At 35.7% G+C, this 21,821-nt stretch overlaps 1 protein-coding gene across 5 annotated transcripts in view; it reads left to right on the forward strand.

The window, feature by feature from the left end:
* The window catches only part of RhoU, a 74,271-nt gene that overhangs the window by 19,209 nt on the left and 33,241 nt on the right, over window positions 1-21,821 (forward strand). For all 5 annotated transcript variants that reach the window (XM_070109591.1, XM_070109590.1, XM_036371858.2 and 2 more), the window contains one exon: window positions 4,095-5,513. In XM_070109591.1, coding sequence (XP_069965692.1) covers window positions 4,344-5,513 — 1,170 coding nt within the window. In that variant the 5' untranslated portion in view covers window positions 4,095-4,343. The remainder of the gene's footprint in view (window positions 1-4,094; window positions 5,514-21,821) is intronic.

Raw genomic sequence — 21,821 nt, forward strand, 5'->3', positions numbered from 1 at the left:
AAATAATTCCAAAAAAGATAATTCCGGAAGACATGAGTGTAAGCATGTAAACAAACATATGCTGAATATTATATTAACTCTGTTTTTACTAAGTCTTTCTTACTGTACGAATTAGCATAACATTTAAACCGCATTATATACATCTTCCAAACTTCATGTTCTACTTTTCATACAAACACCGCTATGTTAATTATTACTGCTAAAATAAATGCCCCTTCTTTTGTTTTGGGGTTTTGACAAAATTACATGACTCTTTTCTAAGTTGCTGACATGTGCATTCATGTGCATCCATATACGGTTTACAAAATTAAATTTACTGGGCAATAATTGTCTGCTATTTGAGCTTATAATTTTCTGAAAAATGTCGCCAATTATCCCCATGGTATTTCAGCAACCGTTTACCCTTCGTTTTTGCTAACACTTGAAACTCCATACATATGTATGTGCAGCTGCGGTCAACAATATATGACATTTTTGCTCGAGAAAACATATTTCAATTCAGTACTTGCACTTCTCTACTAAAGTGTAGAAACCAATACACAAGACATTGGTAGCGTTTAACAGAAATTTACACATATGTTTCTTGGACTACTTTCCACAAGACCTTAACTATTGAAGACTTACCACTTACAACCTTAAATTTTCTATGAGCTCTTGAGTGTGCCCCCGTCATGACCTCAACTCCATTGACTCGAAACTACTCTTCCTCATATTTGTTGTTGCATAGCTAGTCACATTCCTTTTATACCACAGAATAAGAGAATTTGGTCGAATGTATTCACTTGTACTTAATTTTATAATGAGAAATACTCACTTCTACTGTCACATTTTTTTTTTAAATCTCCTCCAAATCTTAAAGCAACAATCTTTTTATAAACAGCAAGCAGCTTTAGAAATTGAAAATAAATTTAATTAACGACGTTAAAATTATCGGCACAGAGAATCGATACCATATATTTTTTACTAAATTATTCAAACTATTCTATGACGTAACCATAGATTTGGTTATATATGTTTCATTGCTATTATTTTGTTCATAGCTGTATATAAATGAAGTAAAAACATAATCGGTATAAAGTAAAATGACAGTAAAACACACATCACTTACGAAGCATGAGATGAAGAAGTACATGTGAAGTACACCTTTGCAAAGTCTGAGAATTTATTTCAATGTAAAACTTGCACCCAAAAAACCAAATAACAAACAGCTAAAAGCAAATGTTTGTTGACCGATAAGTTATGCTCAAAATAAAAAAAAAGAAATCCACATAAAGTTAAATCTATGCAACAGACAAGCCACAGGTTACACAAAGGTTTTCTCGGAGAAAGTTAAAATGTCGGAATTCATGTGTTTTAGAATGTTAGGCATTTCAGTATTCTATACAAGCTTTTGGGTAGCCTAGAAAGAATTTATCAGAATGTTGCTGTGCAACATAGCCGTTAGGTTAAACCGTTGACTGCATCTCAAATCCTGAAAAAGTTACTTTCTCCTAATACTTACAAAATTATTATAGTAATACTTTCAATGCAATCCGAACGACTTAAATTGGATTTTTTTTGTAGAATGCAAAAGTTTGTTCTTTTTTCTGCAAATTTTTTTTTTATTGTAGCCGCTACGGCTATTCTATCACATAAGTACAGTTTTTTAAACCATTAAGCTCTGTAGATATGTTTGACTTATTCGCGTTGCTATTCCGGGCTCGAGTTCTTCCTCGCATTGCTTTCTGCGTGCACTGTTTTTATTACGCTTTTTATACGCCTACTTGGACTCCGCGGCTAGCTGCACACGTTTAGAGTGGTAATTTTTTTTCGGCACTGTAGAACGCATATACATACATACGAGTCTATTTCCTTCAAAGTCTTTGATGTTGACTGCATTACGGAACTGCAACTGCAGACAATAAAACTTCGGAACTTCAGTTATGTGCAGGTGATGTTTTAAGTTATATCATGACTCAAATTTGGCACAGAAGGACATTGTTGAATAGAATATATGTGGTTTCAAAAGATTTGAACGGCGTGTGCGGCTGCACCCTGTAGGTTTAATGTAGATTTTCTAACCAAGCGTGATGAGAATATTTTATTTCGTTAATATAAGTTAATAGTAATAACCGCGCTCTCTCAAATATATAAATTTACTACCGTTTGGTTAGTGTTACTTTAATCATTTGTCGAAGGTGAAATCAAAGACTGGTAACTTTTCATTTAACGGTTCTGATTTCATATTAGCAGACTAGCAATTGAACTTGTGCGTATTGGTTGAGTAGGTATCTCATTCTCATCGAAAACTAACACACCCATTGCTATAAGATATTTGCTTAAATCAAATGTGATTTGGTGTACAAAACTTATGAAATCGGATTACCAAATAATGATTTAATGTTATTTTGTTTGACTTTATACCTGCGATTAGAGTTTCCACTGTCGGCAATTATTTCACTGCTTAAATTTTCCATTACTTGGTTTGACATGAAAAATCACCTAGTAATCACCAGATCCAATACACTTATTGTGAATACAATTTATCGAAAATTTGTGTATCTATTTCTCTTTGTAATAACGGAATAATTTATTAAAAATAACCTATTGTAACTTAAAACCATCTAGAGGAGACAAGAAATTACTTGAAGAAAAGTAAAGTAGATAAAGATGATTTACATAGATGAGAAATTCACCTCATATACACACATATCTATATATCCCTAAAAATGCCTGTAAGAAAATAAATTATCAAGCACTTCCTTTTATAAGTCTCCTCTGTCCCATAAGTAGTTAGATAACTTTAATGAATATGCCGGATATAATCAAAAATTTCGGTTAATAAGAACAACAAAAAAATTTTAAATATAAAAAATTTTTGTACACTTCCGCACGGACATACTTGCATGTATGGTATTTATGTGCATTAGAGTGTCCCAAAAAATTATGCAATTTTTTGTTTGTTGTTTAGAGTCAGGATAAATCTTCCGGTGTTCTAAATACTTGTAGTACATTGCTTTGCTAGTGTAGTAAATTGCTTTTACTCCTCTTCAACTGTAATGAAACCATATAATGTTAGTGTCATCTTGACTGCTCTTTCAACGATATCGTTGATTGCTCTCAGCACTGAAGCGTGATTCTTGGCATCTTGATACAAAGTCTGATATGACTATAAAGACTAACATATTCTTTGGTCAGAGAACTATTACAAATTGGCGTGTGAACAACGCTTTACTTTTGAGTGATACAAAGTCTTAGTTGTCTGTAAGGAATGAATGAAAATTATTAATTTATGAAAACAAATTGTTTATAATGTCACTGTTGATAAGGTTGACTTTGCGATATATTTAGACCGCCGTATCTCTTCCTCAATAATTCTTAGGCGTGCCCTTTCCTTTTTATCGGTCTTTTTTATGTCCACTCACCCGGTTGATCTGGTTCCCGTTTTGTTGCAAAAAAGACTTACCTTCATTTGCTCCCATTAATTGAAACACATCGGCGTGGGCAGCATCAAACATGTTTGTCTAAGTTCCTGACAACCGCTGTTTAACTACGCCTCCAAATATAATAAATTCACAACTTTCTTTATACAATTTGTAATAAATTGTGTAGTTATACGATACAGAGCTTTTCTCCAATATATAATGCATTCGCGAGATTTGCACTTTCTTTTACAGTTAAACTCACTTGACCAAATGTTGTAGCACTGCTAAAACTTGTTTATTAGAAGGAAGTTTTGTTACCGTTATTTGATGCTTTGCATCTTAAAACTCCATTGACATGTTGACCGAATGAATACCATGTCGGATGTATGTACATATGTAGTAAGCAACTTAATTTCCAATTGTTTCAACATTAAGCTATTGTAATTAAAAGGGTATGCGTCAAAAAAATAAACTTTTATTTTTTTAGGACACCCTAATGTACAAATATATATATATTTATGTACATATGTAATTTTGGGGTTTTTCTTAAACTTCTTATCTTATTTCCCATTTGGCCGGTAATCAAATTTAAATACAGGAAAAAGAATAAGCATTATTTAATATTTGTTACATTTTCTTTCAAGTTACTTTACATACTAACTCATTTTAATTCCTTTATCTTATTCATAGTATTCCAACGCCTTTTCTTCTGCTCACGGAATAACCTACCACAACGATATGTATTAAAATAGAAGACGAAAAAACGGCATAAAGAAACCAGACAGTTGTAATAGTAATTATTATTATTCTACTCAACTCTACAACAGTGATTTTAATTGAAAACGTGCCGGTAGCAGCTCAACAAGCGGTTACATCCACATTTCACCAAAATACTTTTCACCTACGACAGCGACTGGCTTTGCTCTACCCAGCGACAACATGACTGTAAAACTTACAAAATTTTTCAGTAGCACAGCCGTCATACCAACGATGACAACGGCATCGCCTTCCACTGAAACGGCTGCCACCAGCTACTATCATCAACAGCAACACATACAATTTATGCAACAAGAGACGCAACAGCAATCGTCGCTACCCTATAATCCGTATATTGCGGGTGGTATGGATAGCGACGACTTATATGATGATGACAACATGTCGTTATACTTGAGCTCCACCGCTGGCAGTGGTATTATGACGCAGCGCGGTCATTCATGCAACAATTCACAGCGTCCGTTGTTGGGTGAAAGGAAACCGCCAAAAATGTTGTTGAATGGCAATGCAGCGAAGACAAATAAGAAGTCGACTGGCTTTAATCAACCGCAACGTCACTTGCAGCTACAACAAAAACAACAGCAGCAGCATGAAGGGAAACCGCAATTGCTGCCGCAACAGAAAACGTATATCTCGCCGTACGTGCAGCAACAGAAACGTGATAGCGCCAAGGGTTTGCATGGCTTTAACGATTTCGATATTTTGTCACAGCAATATACGGAGCATTTACGTAGTAGTCCGCATATAGGCTACCCTTACGGCAGCCCTCCTTCACCCTCGGCAAAGTCTAATGATTTCGTATTCGATCCGTTGCCCCAGCAAAACTCTTTATATGGGAATGACGTGGTGCACCAACAACAAAATGCGGGTCAGTATCGGATACAAAAAACAGGAAATGACATTAATGAGACGGATTACTCTTATTATGAGCGAAACGCTTACAATGTTAGCGGTAGTGGTAGCGGCAGCCCTGACGGTGGTAGTAATGGTCTTCCGGCCGCAGTGCATTATATGGGTAAATCGTCCCGCTTTGATGATGATTTTTGCACTCGCCGTAATGCCACGTTTTCTGAGCCGCAACCGGTGTTATTATCAGAAAAGGCTTGGACGCCTTCGGTGCCCGCAGTTACTGATGATATGAGCGGTCCTTTTATATTTGGTGGTGTACCTCCTGAACGTTTTAACCATCATCGACCACAGAACGGCGATAACACGTTACCAAAGCAGCAAAATCAGCTGGCTTACACCAGTTCACCGACCGCAGCCGAAAGCTCCTCGAACTGTGCGATAGATGTGTCAGACAAGCACCCACCGTATAATGACCAAGTTACTGTTGTAAGTGAATACTTTATGTATGTATATATGTATGAAAGCTTACTTTCATTTAAATATTAACATGTTCCAAAATTCGAACATTCCACAATGTTAGTATAAATTTTATACAGAGAGCGCTTTATTGTATGCCGGTGTGTAAGAATTTAATAACTTTAACATTGATTATCCCGTATGTTTTGTAAACTCAGTTCAATATAATTGCAACCGTTAGTGCCTTCACGTCGCCAGCGCCAAATAGTGACAAATAAAATATATTATTGGAAGGCGTTTGTGCCAGAAACATAACTGGGAAAAATTTGTGTAACTAAAACCGAAGCAGACTCTCATTTTTCAGACATCGTACTAAACTATTCAGTTTTACAACCGGTAACCTTGACTGGCCACCCCAATATTCTCCTAATTTATTCGTGTGGAACCTTCGGAGTATTGAAAAAATCAATGGCAACTGCAAACATTACTAAACTGATCAAGGTGTTCAAAAACGTGATAGAAGACACAATATTTTTCCGACCCGAACACGTAGGTGCTCTGTGATGATTTATACCATGTTACTCAGTTCCCGCTTTTCTAAAAGGAGTGTTTTGTTTTCGGACTGTCCACTATCCACACTACCTCAAAGCAATTATGTGGAACGGTGGTGTTCCAAGACCTAAAGTTTTTCGTTTTCATTTATTGCTGTAAATATCTTCTGAATGATGATAAGAATATTAGGCAGCGGTCCAACTCGTCCGCTTATGCGTTTTCTCCCAATTAATGTTCACTGAGTTGCCCACTGCAAGTGTAATGATTGCATCTTGCATAACCTTACACTGTGAGACTTGATTGCAGCGAGTTGCCTTAATTTACGCTTGACTGTCCACAAGACAGTTAATGTTCTTGTAAGTACCAGTTATATGCCCTCGTGTCTGTACATACACGAAACAGCTTTCCTAATACCGTAATGTGGCTCAATGTCTTTGCCGTTGTAAAATTTAATTTTAATTAAGTGTCAATAACGTTAATTGCACACACCTACATACTATAGATGAATATACACCTAAAGAATATATATTGAGGAGAAGAATTGCAACCACAAATTGAAAATAACAACAACACAAGGCAATTGTAGTCACTAGTGAGTCTGTCTGTCCTTTTGTGGTTAATTGCCGTTAAACTTATTTGTAAACGCATTTAAGGAATAGAATTAAGCGAATGGAAATAGAAGACAAAGAAAATAAAATGGCACGGAAAAGGAAGAAAACAGCGGAAGTCTTTCACCAATTAAACAAGTCAAGTGTAATTAAAGCGCACAAATGAAATGGAAGAATAAAGCATACAAAAATTAAAAATTAGCGACTAAATTGTGGGAGTGGAAGAAAAGAAAATACGCAATGAAGCAGTAAAGAAGAAAATGGATTTTAAAGTTAAATACTTGTTTTACGCGAGAGGACAGTATGCAGAAAAGTTTTTGTAAGAAGGGGCGGGGGTGTGCACCATTAAATGGCAAGCACTTCATTAGCTTAATTTGTACTTTAGAAGCGCAAAGAAAATTAGAAGCGCGAAGAGAATTGAGAGAAACTCTTGCAAGAATATTTCGCTTCGATCGCATAGATGGTGGGTGGGTGGCTAAATACTAAGCATACATATGTATATGTATGTGTATTTTATATGAGTATTATATTATTAACTCACAAATTAGCACTCTAATTACTGATTGGATTTTTAATAAATAAAATGTTATAATATATATATATAAATCCTTGTCGAGTTGTATACCAATCAATAGGTTATCATTTTTATTTAGATACATATATGTTGATAATATAGTATACCCTGCTTGATTTTAATGTTCACCGATTGCAGATATAACGCTTGGTTGTCTAAAGTTTTCTAATTGGTTAATACTCTGGGACATTCGAGTATACTACCTACTATTGGTTCCGTTTTAGGTTGCAAAAGTTTTGTTACCGATTACCCATAACATAAAGTTATATATGTAAATGAAAATAACGAAACAAACTGATTTAGCGATGTCTATCTGTCTTTCTTCGTCCACAAATGGTTTTATTAAAACAGATTTGAAGCGGATGTAGGGCGCTATTGCATATGTAACACCACAATTTTGAAAAGTAGGCGTAACTTGACTCTAGAAAATTTGCTGTAAAACGAATAAATTCGGTATACTCTTTAGGTGCCATTACTCAATATATTATAATAATTTCCGTTACTCGCTTAGAATAATGTCATTCAGTACCATAACTATCATTATATATCCACCATCAGCTATCTATTACATGTTACTAATTTTTGCTACACAAATTTACTCCAGAGAAGATCTTTTTCAGCTATAAAGTAAGATACCTTAATGAAACTAAGTAGGTACCAGGCCGGTAATGTAAATAATTATGCTACTGATAATTAGCGCAGTTCGCAATCCTGGCCGGAAAGTGTTATAAAAAGTATTGCCAACTAAACACATTTCTCTCCACTTTTATCTCTCTCTTACAAGTACTTCTTTGTTATACTATTTTACAGAGAGCTCGAGATATTACGCACACTCTTTGTTTTTACAAATTACGAAAGTATCTACTGTTTGAATGCGCCCGAATTTAGTGCTTCGTTATTTTTTTCATTTATTTATTTTATCTTGATGACACTAGCTTTAGTTGACGGTTTTCTTTAGTGACATATGAATTTAATACCTTTGTAGTTATTCAGCTCAAAGACAACTACTTAGATCCATTTGATTCCTTAAAAGTTCACACTTCATAGCAGACGCTAAAAGTACTTATTTCCCACTATAATTCCGCAAATAATCGTGAAAACAATTAAGTTAAATTACAAAGCTTATTTTATATAGCCTAATGGTTGCAACATTTTCATTTAGTTGCGTCATTAAATGAATCAACTGCAAATAAGCAAAAGATTACCAAGAGTAGTTGCAGAGTTACAGCCCTCAAGTGTCGTTGTCCATTCACAAGAATAGAATGAGCTAAAATGAGTCAAGCAAGATGCCGAAGTAGTATATATACATATGTATGTACATCTTATTGCACATCTTTCGCTCTATTTACAAGTCAAAGTACAGTGAGTCGGTGAAAGAAAAGATATTGAACCCAGTAGTGAAATCAGTTAGTTTTAAATTACTCTAACTCCAAACTAATCAGTCGAGTGCGTTTCGACCACACAAGCTACTAGACAAAAATATATCCAAATATATATATTTAACAAGTTAATTTATTCACTATAATCGCCTAAAATAAAAATCGATAAAAGGTAAAATAAAACGTAAAATTGTACTAAACTATATTAATTCGTTGACTTGACAAAAAACTCTTTAATAAAAAGTTTCGATATTGGTACAAGTCGAATGTTTTCAGGATTGTTGATAAATTCCAGTAGCGAACTATTTCAACTTCCGTCGAATTTTAAATTCATAGTTGTGAACTATGTAGTATTTTAATCGCTACTCTTATGTTTCACTACAGGGTTTGTACAACGCACTGTCCATCTTTTTGCTGGGAGCAATTGAGTAGCAACAGGTTTTAGCTTTATACAGCAATGTTTTCAAATATAGTACATACCATTCATACGTATACTATAGCTTAGTAAATTAAGTGAAAAGTAGTAATACGTCAAACATTCACCTGACAGTTACTTGAGGCGTTAGTAAGCAGTTGCTATCGTTTATGTATATACAATATATAGGTAGACTTGTCATCTATACAGAACTATTTTCAGGTGTTAGTTTATTTAGCCAAATAAAAGCATTTCGGCATTTTTTTGACGCTCGGTAAAAAACCAACGATTCATATTTTTAGTATCTTTTCTTTATTAGTTATTTATTAATATTTCAAGAGTTTAGAAAAAAATTTAAGAAAAGAAAAATTAATTGCACAGACTTACAGGTTGCTGTAGTAAAGGAGGGGAAAAGGAAGTGAAGTGGATACAGGTACATTTTGTATACTATATGTAAATATAAATTTGAACACGTAACCGGGTAACAGTTTGCATCTAACGGAAATTTTCTAGTCAAGTTGTTTGACAAAAGCAACCTTTAAGTCAAATTCGGTTCCGAGAAATGAGCACCTCCTTGGTTAGAAAAGAACGAGTGTAAAATTTCAAATTGCGTTAGAGATTTTTTGAACGTGTCGAAAAAAGTTGCTAAAGAATGTGTTCAAAGTTTAGTTAAGACTACACCGGTCTAATTGCCATGACACTAAACAGGCTTTTAAAGCAATTCCTTTTCCTAGATCAAATTTGCCATTTTTAATACCGGAAGTTTTTTCTTCTTTTGGAGATATAATGGCAACTTAATGAAAAAAATAATGATGCCGATAAATGTGTTATGTCCTTCTTTGCCTTTGCACCTAAAAAGCATGAAGTCGATTGCATTACGAAATAAAAGATATTTAAGATCTTGATATTTTCAGTAATAATAAACCCACCATAAGAATTATTAATGAAAAAAAACGAGCGATAACCTTTACACGATTTTTTCGTTTACACATCCATCATTTACATTTAATATACTGACAGGTAGGGGCAGAGGAACTTTCAGATAATTAATTATTAATTCTTTGTGGATGGAGACTAATCGATTTTGATAGTTACCATATTGTTTTTATTTTTTTCTACTTTTCGATTTATATGTTGTTCTTTTAATTGAAGCGCTCCGATATTTTAATAGCTATTCAGGGCGGACATAGTCTTAGAAATAAATCCTATTTTGACAGCCTAAACACACTTCATATTTTTTTCGCAAATAGGCTTTACTCTTAAAAACAAATCAGCCATCTTTTTTCATAAGTTTAATTAATGGTCCTCATAAATGTAGAAAGGCCAACAGTAAAGGGATGTGAGAGTGTAATAAGCTTTCCGTCTTCCACAATAACCACCATACTTTGTACCTCTTATAACCATTGGAAATGCTTCTTATGTGCATAGCATGTTGCATCAATGGCTAAGTCAATTGCCATAGCTGTATGCATGTACCATACGTACATATTTGATTGTTACAATGATCCGAACTGTGGGTGTTGTTTGACTGCCTGACAAATATTAAGTTCTCAAGAGCTACACTTGCATTATCGCTAAGGTGAAAAGGTAAATTTGTAAATATGACTACCTCAACCTGAGTGGGTTGCGCTTGCATATCGGTCTGCTTTGGAATGTGTGCACTATAAGTATATTCGAAAGTTTTCGTGTGCGTATACATATTCAAGCCTTAATATTGCGGTTGGCCTAGAAGAATAAATGAGTAAAACTACGCTATGGAGCGAAGAACAATGGCCACTTGAAACACCCACACGCGCTTAATACTCATTTCGGTGAATGCTCGTGCGCACATACTTGAGAAAGTGTTGTTGCAAGTGTGCGGCAAGCACTTAAACTTGCGTGCTTCCATGCTTTGAATGTGCGCGAACATACCCACATACATTGGCACACAAATTGGGTCAACTAGTTAACTACTTTTATAATTTCGAGTTTGTTTTGTTGTTCCCTTTGTTAACAGACTCAATGAACCCGGTGTAATAAAATTTCCACAATTTTTACGTAAAATTTAACATTAGGCATGTATTATTTGACCAGCACGTTACGCTACATATTAGCTTATTTTGTATGGAAGACTACCAACATAATTATATTGGCTAATCAAAAGTTACCATAGCTTAAATGTTGATCTAGAGGCATTGCCAGTTGATTATCTTTTTTGGTTCACAATAGTTGGGTTTTTGCAAACAGCAGATGGGATTTCGTTTAAAATTAAGACAATTAAAACTTTTGTTTTCAGTGTTTTTCATTCTTAACGTCAATTAAACAAATTATTATATTTGTAAGGTATTTTAATAATTCGTTTACAAATTTAAAAATGCAAACTAATCTCTTCATGTCAGACATTTTTAAACAAATTGAATATCAGCTGACTGTTCTTGCCCGCGTTGCCAACATAATTCAAAAATATGAAATAAGCTAAGTGCGTTTTATTTGTCAACGATTTAACTATTAGCTTATGACGGTCAATTAAAACACGCCTATTATAACCACTCACTTACGCCTGGCAGTTGCTGTTTTTACTTTGCTCCACATTAAAGTCAATTTTGTGTGATCGTTCTAGTAATTTTACACATTTTAAACTAAAGTTCTGTCCTTTTGGAATGTCCCCTATCTATGCTGTCTTCATACTAAATCATCTTGACATTAAATTATTCCACGCCCGAATGTGTCAGATGCCGCTCTTAAAAACTGCGAAGTGTGGCTATCGGAAGAATAGTTCCCCCCTCCTCCACTAATACCCCTTACTTGCCACGTGGGCCTTGCTAAAAACCAAACTAACTGGCGTAAAGAGTGTACCTACAGAATGTATTACCGATTGCACTAATTTTTGGAAGATAATTACTTCGTATGTTTCAAAACCCGCAATTTTGTATACCCCGAACATGGTATATTAAATTTGTTATAAAGTTTGTAATACCCAAAAAGAAACCTCGGAGAACATATAATGTATATATATATCGTACATATGTAATGATTCACGAGCTGAATCGATTTAGCCTTGTCCGTCTATCTGTCTGTCTGCATGTACGCGAATTAGTCCATCAGTTTTCGAGATATCCGATGTCCTTTTCTCCGGAAGAAATTGTCCATTGGTCGGAACCGCCAATATTGGACGACTTTAGGATTTACAAACTGCATACAAACTGACCGATCAAAATCAAGATAAAGACGTTATAAAGAATCTCTTTATAATTTAGTAACCTTAAGTCGACTTGAAGGTTGTTTATATCGAAGAGCGTAGCTAGAAGGAACTAAAAAAACGTTGCATGCAAACTATTGGCCGGTTAAGTTTTCAGATTTGGTTATACATATAGTTGCAATAAGAAATGCACCTATGAAGGATTTATAGCTTCGATGCAGCCGATTTAACGTTTTTTCTGCCTTTTTTAAGATCTTTGTTAATGCTGAAGTTAGCTTTTACAAAATCAAATGAGCTGAAATATTTTAAAATGTGACGTATATGAAGAAGACGTGGTCCACCTAATACATGTACAAGAATTTAATAAGATTAGTTCACCTACATATATATAATTTGAGTATTTCTTAAATAAATTAGGTATAAATACTATTTTTAGCATACACGTGCATACAAGTTTAATGGCTATTTAGAGCTCTTCTAGCCCTATTATACACGGTAATAAAATTTTCGATCATCCGGTTTATTTTATTCTGCAAACAGCGCTTATTTGTAAGAGATGTTGACAAAAGGAGCTGGACATGTTTTCTCGATCCGAGTTTGGTTTAGCGTTACATATTTTGCTCTAACCTAGCTCATTTATATACATAGTTCTAGATAGATTCATATAATGATTTCCGCCCCTTTATGCCGAGCACGCATAGTACTTTAAAAGAAGCGCTGTGCGTTTTTTTCTGGCTGAAGTACTGAGCAAAATGTGCATTTAAATAGTTTTCATGTTGTTAAAACGTGCTTCCATATGGTTATTAGTAACACTCACTGTACATATGTACATATCCATATAGATACTATGTGTCAAAATATGTTTTAACAATGCCGGTGATGAATTCTTCATTGGAGCTTTGCTGCATTTTAGTAATCCAAACCCCTCTTGCCCTTATATTTACATTTTTGCGAATAAAATTCAATTTTTTGCCTTTATTAAAGCATTAGTGATCGAGATTTTAGAAACTAATGAATTTTCAACAAATTTTTAAGGTTGTTTACTCTTTTAATATTGTAATTATAAATATATACATATATATTGAAACAAAGGGAGGTATTGACTCAATTTTACCCATACCCCACGGGCATGCTGTCATCATAAAAAAATTCTCCTCGATTTTCACTGGGTTCCAGATATTTGTTGTCTGGATCCTTGAAAGTTATAGCCAGATTTCGAAAATTTTTGAACATAAATTTACCATAAATACCTTAAGGGCAGTACCTGAGCAAATTTTAATTCCGACATGTTCATTGGTGTTTGATTTGTATATTGAAAAGTGAAGGAATCAGATGAAATTTAAAGTTATGTTACATAGGAAGTAGGCGTGGTTGTTGTCCAATTTCGGCCACTTTCACAGTGTCTAATAGGAATAGTTGGATTACCTTGTAAACCAAATTTGGTCGGGTAGGTCGTGAGATATAGGATTTCATATGTACAATTAAACCATTTAGGAGGCGGAACCACGACCACATAAAAAAATATTTTAGTCAACGGGTATCCTTGTTACTACGATCTCTTGTACCAAATTAAAGTTATATACCTTAATTTAGTGCTTAGATATGGCATTTTATAGGTTTCGTTTAATGATGTTTTGTGGGCGTGGGAGTGATTCGATTACGGCCATCTGCAATATCGACCTCTCTTGTATGCCAAGGAACATACGTAGCAAGTTTCATCAATATATCTAATTTTTTATTCTAGTTATCGCTTGCACAGTCAGACGGACAAACAGTGAACCGGATATCAGCTTGTCTCGTTAACCTGAACTTCATTATACCCCTCTCGTAGAAGGCTGCGTCCCTATTGGCAAAAAACTCGGAAAGCCAATTTTCACAGGCCTCTCTTGAGGCCAACTGCTTACCATTAAGCGCGTTCGCCATGGACAGGAAAAAATGGTAATCACTTGGTGCCAGGTCCGGACTATAAGGTGGGTGCATTAGGACCTCCCATCCGAGCTCCCGAAGCTTCTGGCGCGTCACCAAAGACGTGTGTGGCCTGGCGTTGTCCTGATATAACACAATTCGGCCTCTGTTGATCAAAGATGGCCTCTTCTGGATGAGTGCTGCCTTCAGGCGGTCCAGTTGTTGGCAGTAGAGGGCCGAATTGAGCGTTTGGCCATAGGGGAGCAGCTCGTAGTAGATGATTCCTTGCCAATCCCACCAAACACACAGCAAAACCTTCCTGGCCTTCAATCCGGTCTTGGCCACCGTCTGGGCCGCTTCCCCGAGCTTTGACCAAGACAGTTTGCACTCGATGTTGTCGTAAGTGACCCATTTTTTATCGCCAGTCACAATCCGCTTCAGAAACGGGTCGATTTTGATGCAATTCAGCAGCGATTCGCAGATGGATATTCGGTCCAACATGTTTTTTTTCGTTAGTTCGTGTGGCACCCAAACATCGAGCTTTTTTTTGAATCCAAGGTTATGCAAATGGTTCCAAACGGTTTTCTGGCATATCTTTAGTTCCTCAGCAATCGAAAAACTGTCAAAGACAAACTTTTAGCGCGAATAAACACGTTTTCAGCGCCGTACAAAATGACATAATGCGACACGTAACACTAGTACTATGAACAATAACGCCGTCTCTTAGATAAAAACCGAACGAATTTTTTACTTTACCAATATATAACTCCATATCTACCTGGATTAGTTTTAGGTGACACAAACAACATTATACTCTGTAGCAAGATGTTGCGAGATTATAATAAAGAGTAGTTTATAAGGAAATACATTTTTATTTCAGTATTTCCGGCGACAAAACTGGAGTCGCATCTTTGCTACTGGGTTTTTGCATAAGGAGTATGCATGTCACCCTAACTCTTCGCTGTCATTATACCATACATTATTAATTCGCTTGTGTGCTAGAGTGGAGTTAATTAATTTGACGGTTTTTCTACTACTTCATTTGCAGACTGCAACTCACTGCGCAAAGTGTTTTTTTTTTCAAATACTTTTTGCTATTTGTCTTGCATATTTTACCTAACATCGTAGAGTGCATGAATTGAGTTGCTGATTAACCGCAACGAGTGAGTTTTTGTTGTTATTGTATTACGAAAATTTCACTAAAAATGCGTTTTTTGCGCTTCGCCGAATATATCATGCAGAGGCATTTGTTAACACTTAGATTTCTCTGTGGTTTCATGCGCTTTTAGCGAACAGTGGCTCGTTTAGGAAATACCTTCCAGAAATTTGAATTTTTTTTAAGCCCGCTGGAGGCCGGCACAACGGAAGGTGTTATATACAGACATGTTTTGGTTTTATTAGTTTAAGTTTCGGAATTGATCTCGATAACGAAGATCATGGGTTTTCGCTTGAACAGTTGAAACACCGGTTCTTTGTGTAGCCAAACACATAGGTAAAGATCAAGAGACCCAAGTGCTTTGCCTATCACATTTTATTGAGGCCGCTAATATCTATTCCAACGAATTCGCCGTTTCGTTGTTTTAAGCATAGTGTAGTGAAAGCTGGAAATTGAAACTTCCAATTTGTCAAAAACGGTTTCTTTGTGGCACTTAGTATAAATGTTCTGTGGGTATGTCACGAAACAACTGCTATGCATGTATTTTCTGTTTATTGCTTTTCAAGTCTTTCTTTTTTAACCGTTTTCAGATTACATGATCTAAGTAGGATATCTCGAGTTAAAGAAAACGCCCGCTAACTCAAACCCATATTCGCGAATTTACAAGAAAATCTACCGTTGAAGTCGCGAACAGTTTTTACGCGTTGTGAAGTTCACTCGAGGATATGTCCAAGGCAACGGTGAAACCTATTCAGAGCGAGTCACACTCAAGTTTTTGTTAGGAATGTTTAGTATTTGTAAAGGGTATTACTATAGTTTCGGTGCAGCGTTTTTTCTTGTTTTTTTTTTTTAATTTTTTTTACATTGCGTATACATTTTGAAAACCACTGTGCTGAATTTACCAAGCACAAAAGGATTATGCCATAAGTCAACCGCTTATGTGAACAGTCGTCGCAAATGCAGGCAACAACCGCAGTGGTGGCGAACAGCAAGCTGAAAACATGTGGCGGTGCAACATCACCAATCACGAACAGCAGCGATGAATAAACACCACCTTGAGCGCGCTTAGATGGGCGGTTGTGATAAATATATTATGTCGTGTCTTCTTTAATGTACTTATACGTATGTATATACATATGTCGAATACCGTCGAAAGAGAAACGCAAAGAAGCGAGGGAAGTGGGAGCTCGTTTGCAACTCTTTTATAAAATACTTACATACAATTTACCGCGGTTAAATGCTGCTACATAAGTGAATAAAATACATCAAGTAAGGAAAACAACGCCAAAGGAGATAAAAACCAACAAAAAGTAAAGCGTTCCTTGCAACGTCGTGATTGTGCAATTTACATCAACTCAATTCCAAAGCTCTAACAAACAAAAAAATGAGCGGCACAATAAATATTAAAAACTATATCGCATAAATGCATACATAAATAAGCCAACAAGTAAGCTACGGCCACAAAAACGTTGTGCAAAATATAACTGCGAACTGGTATTTTTCCGCTGCTGTACAATTGTTGCAACAGCAACACTGCCGCACTGCGAGCATTTTTCGCTGTTGAAATTCTGCATTCTTTCATTATTATTTTACTTGCCGCTGTTGCATAATTTTCCCTCAAGGACGGCGCGTGTTTTTCTAAGCGTCAACGAATCCAAATGTGTACTAAACCAATGCCAAACAAGTAAGGAAGGGCTAAGTTCGGATGTAAACGAACATTTTATACTCTCGCAAAGTCAAATGGAATACTCGTTTGAGATTTCTTTGTGGATTAGCTGATATTTTCGGTAGAAGGTCAACTATAGGCACTGGGGTCCACATATTTAGTACTTAGGGGCTTGAACAGTTTTGGTTCGACTTAGACAATTTTTGGTCACAAGGTGGCATACTTTAAACGTATTATTCACGCAAAGTTTTACCCCGATATAATCATTGTTGCTTGATATGCATAGTGGAAAGTGAAAGAATCAGATGGAATTGAAAATTGTGTTATATGGGAAATAGGCGTGGTTGTATTCCGATTTCGCCAATTTTCGCACTATAACATAGAAATATGAAAAGAACGTTATGCACCGAATTTGGTTAAAATCGGTTAAGCCGATCCCAAGATATGGGGTTTCACCTAAAAGTGGGCTGTGCCACGCCCACTGTCTAATTTTGAACGCGGTTCCTATAAAGTCATCTCTTACCATTCCAGAGACAAAATTTAATGTCTCTGGCGTGTTTAGTGCTTTTAGTAGTTTTTAACAGTACCGTTATATGGGGAGTGGGCGGAGTGGCCACCCGATTTCAACTATTTTTACACCGTCAATAGAAGTGCTAAAAGCATTTGCTTCCAGTGAATTTTGTTATTATAGCATTAGCGGTTTAGGAGATATGCACATTAAACCTATTAGAGGCGGGACCACGCCCACTTAAAAAAAAAATTTTAACTGCAGATGCCCCTCCCTAATGTGATCCTGTGTACCAAATAACAGTCTTGTATCTTATTGCGGAGCTTAGTTATGGCAATTTACTTGTTTTTGATTAATGGCGTTTTGTGGGCGTGGCATGCCGATTACGCCCATCTGCAATATCAACCGTCTCACGGTACCAAGAAACATGTCTACCAAGTTTCATAAAGATATCTCAATTTTTACTCAAGTTACAGCTTGTACGGACGGACAGACGGACGGACGGACAGACAGTCACCCGGATTTCCACTCGTCTCTTCATCCTGATCATTTATATATATATAACCCTATATCTAACTCGATTAGTCTTAGGTGATACAAACAACCGTTAGGTGAACAAAACTATTATATTCTGTAGCAACAGGTTGCGAGAGTATAAAAACAGCTGCATTTAGCTTGAAGACCTGCAATGAGCGCTCAATGCAAACAACACAAAGTGGTTATTCACCCAACTATGCTTGTTCAACTGTGAGTAATTTCACAAGCCAAGCTAAGAGTGTTTTTCTAATACATGACCGTAAAGACAACAGACACGCTGGCTGGCCGGTCGGCTAGTTTGGTTGTCTAACTGCTTGACTGCCGTTTGGCTTACTGACATTACTGCATCATAGGAAAATTCAAATGCATTAGAAGCATTAAAATTACAGGTACACTGAAGAATTTGTATCGATTTTATTATTCAATATAGTTGCTATCGAGGACGATACACAGATCTTGCGATAGTTCGAAGCCCGATTCACGTAATGTTGGTATCTTTTTCATTCATTTGAAAGACAATGAGACTGTTGAGTGAGTTAATATCGTTTACACAACATGAGTCATTAAAACTATACTTTTATGCTGCACCGAAATGTGTACTCTATATTGATATTCTTAAGACTAACTTGTTATATAGATCTTACTGCTATTTATACTTACTAGTTTACTTATGACTAGTTGATAGTTTGTTTACATACATACATATAACATATTGTTTGTCTTAATACATTTCCTTTGTTCTAATATTAGGTTCTTTGGATACATGATCTTCATTCGAAGATAAGGTTGTTTTGATATACATATTTTGTTTACTGAAACATAAAGTTGTTTTGATGTTTCTTTGCTTAGGATATTTTGGTGATATAATGTTATAAGTAATACGTTCCTTAAATAGTGTGAACTCAGGCGGCGCCCAATTTACATTCACAGCGTTTCATAAATGACACGTCGTTTTGCAGATGGGCGTAATCGGACCACTGCCACGCCCACAAAACGCCATTAATCAAAAACAAATAAATTGCAATAACTGAGCTCCGCAATAAGATACAAGACTGTTATTTGGTACACAGAATCACATTAGGGAGGGGCATCTGCAGTTAAATTTTTTTTTTAAAGTGGGCGTGGTCCCGCCCCTAATAGGTTTAATGTGCATATCTCCTAAACCGCTAATGCTATAATAACAAAATTCACTGGAAGCAAATGCTTTTAGCACTTCTATTGACGGTGTGAAAATAGTTGAAATCGGGTGGCAACTCCGCCCACTATAACGGTACTGCTAAAAACTACTAAAAGCGCGATAAATCAAGCACTAAACACGCCAGAGACATTAAAATTTATCTCTGGGATGGTATGAGATGACTAAAACTTTGCGTGAATAATACGTTTAAAGTATGCCACCTTGTGACCAAAAATTGTCTAAATCGAACCAAAACGGTTCAAGCCGCTAAGCACTAAATATGTGGACCCCAGTGCCTATAGTTGACCTTCTACCGAAAATATCAGTCAATCCACAAAGAAATCTCAAACGAGTATACCATTTGACTTTGCGAGAGTATAAAATGTTCGGTTACAGCCGAACTTAGCCCTTCCTTGCTTGTTTTTTTTTTCAGATTACCAAAACTTGCATCACCCAAAAAGCTATATCTCACGTGCCATTTGCACCACTGCTGTGAAATGTATAAACGGGTCTTTGGAGAGTTAGGTTTAACTACAAAATATATGCATTCAATTCTAGTATCTCCTTCTCGTAGGTACGGGGCGAACTTTTTAGCCAGTGTAAGGAATCCATGTGGTGTTGCTAGTTAAAAAGCGTTTAGAAATTCGTCACTAGAAGAATAATCGTAAATAAACTAAGTAGAAGTATTATAGTACCGAGAGGGTAAGCTCATTCCATACCAAAAGTAAGCGCGATCGCTTTACAACTTCGGCTAGTAATGTAATCTGACTTCACACGTTATACTTTGAATAGTAAAATTTTTGCAGACATCTTAAAAAGGTTTGCCGTCTTTCCTCCTTACCTAATGCGGGAGCATCTAAAATTGTATTAGAGATCGACTAAACTTAAGCTCTTCTCTGTTTGTTGAATATATGTACATATGTAAATGTAACAATTGTTGCCACTAAATCAACTCGTTGACTCCATTGCAAGAAGCCTGCAAATGTAGACCATATTACATCGCGTAGATGGTTTGCTTTTAAACGTTCCCTTGCTAGCTATCATCGGATACTTCATCTTATAACGCAATTTATGTACCACAATATATCATGCGGAAATGTTTTGCTTATCTGCTACAAGTCATATATGTATGTATGTGTGTATAGGTTTGCTATCGCTACTGCTTCTTTGCTTCCCGCTATTTGCTTTTTAACAGTTTCAAAGCTTTGAAAATATAAAATAAACAGTTTGGATCACTTTTTTGTGAATAGTTTTTATGAAAATATGCATTTGAAAGTTAAACAGAAAACAAAGTGAAGAGCAACAAATTATTATTCATCAAGTTCTGAAACGGTACAAGTCATTTAAATCTATATAATACATACATCCATATGTGTCCAGATTGCGTTCACAAAGAACATAAATTGGCGTCTCGTATATAGATAAGTACTTATATCTGTATATAATACATATTGCTGATGCATATGTAGCTATCATACTAGTATTTCTGTGCCACTTGGATATACATACATCGATATTTTTGTAACCGATATTTACATAAACAATTTTAAATGCTAAATTCTATGGAATGTGTAAGTGCAAAACTAAGTGCTACTTCAAATCTTTATATTAAACACCGGAACCGTATGCAGGATATATAAAATCAAGAAAACCCGTTAGCTTCGGCTCCACCGACGCTATAATACCACTTCACAGGTGCATTCTTTATAGCGTAAAAGATTATTAAAAGGTCTTTATCTTGATTTTGATCGGTCAGTTTGAATGACAGTTATAAATATGCTAAAGAGGTTCGATCTAAACAGTTAGTTGAGAGATTATAGCGTTGCCTTGTACAATAATTTATGTCGAGTTTCGTGAAAATATATTATCAATTAAAAAAGTGTTTCATACAAGAACTTGATTATAATCTGCCATCTTGTATACCAGCTACATATGTATATGTTATAGTGGCCCCATCTGAACAATTTATTCGGATATTGTATCGTTGTCTCAGGCAATGATACATGCCAAATTTGGTGAGAACCGTTTTCCATACAAGGTAGTGATTTTGATCTGTCAGTTTGTATATATAAACATTTGTACATTTGGGGTATACTTGTATAAGAATATCTGTGTTATAAGGCTTCACTTTCCCAAATTTAATTATACTAGGGTCGCCAGTGGTTGAAGTTCGATAGAAAATACAATATATACGCCGTAAACGACGAAATGTACTTCTGTATACGACTGTGTTAAGAGTAACGCGCAATATAGTAATAACATCGACCAATGAAAACCGCCACCGCGGTTCTTATAGTCGCTTAATTTGCGCCAACGCATTTTTACCTTTGTTCCCGTTGACGTAACGCTGTGCACTTCTGCACGTCTTCTGCGTTCTAACGGTATAAGTTTTATCCATATATGTCAACGACAACACAGTCAAAAAAGAAACACAAAGCGTAATAATATATAGATTTCCTTTCAAATATTTTTAGCTTTTATCAAAATTTGGGTCTACGCAAATGCTTTGAGATTCTATGATGGGTGACGTACGCTTATTGCAAACTTTCATAATATTCAGAAAGATTCACTCATACCTCTCAAATGACTTATTCTCAATTTTATGCAAATGTGTTCGCGACGCGCATTATCGGTGTTAAAAGGGAAGTGGGACCAAAAATAATGTCAGTGAAGCTCGACTTGA

The sequence above is a fragment of the Bactrocera oleae genome, chromosome 5 (genome assembly GCF_042242935.1).
Source record: "Bactrocera oleae isolate idBacOlea1 chromosome 5, idBacOlea1, whole genome shotgun sequence".
Lineage (NCBI taxonomy): Eukaryota > Metazoa > Arthropoda > Insecta > Diptera > Tephritidae > Bactrocera > Bactrocera oleae.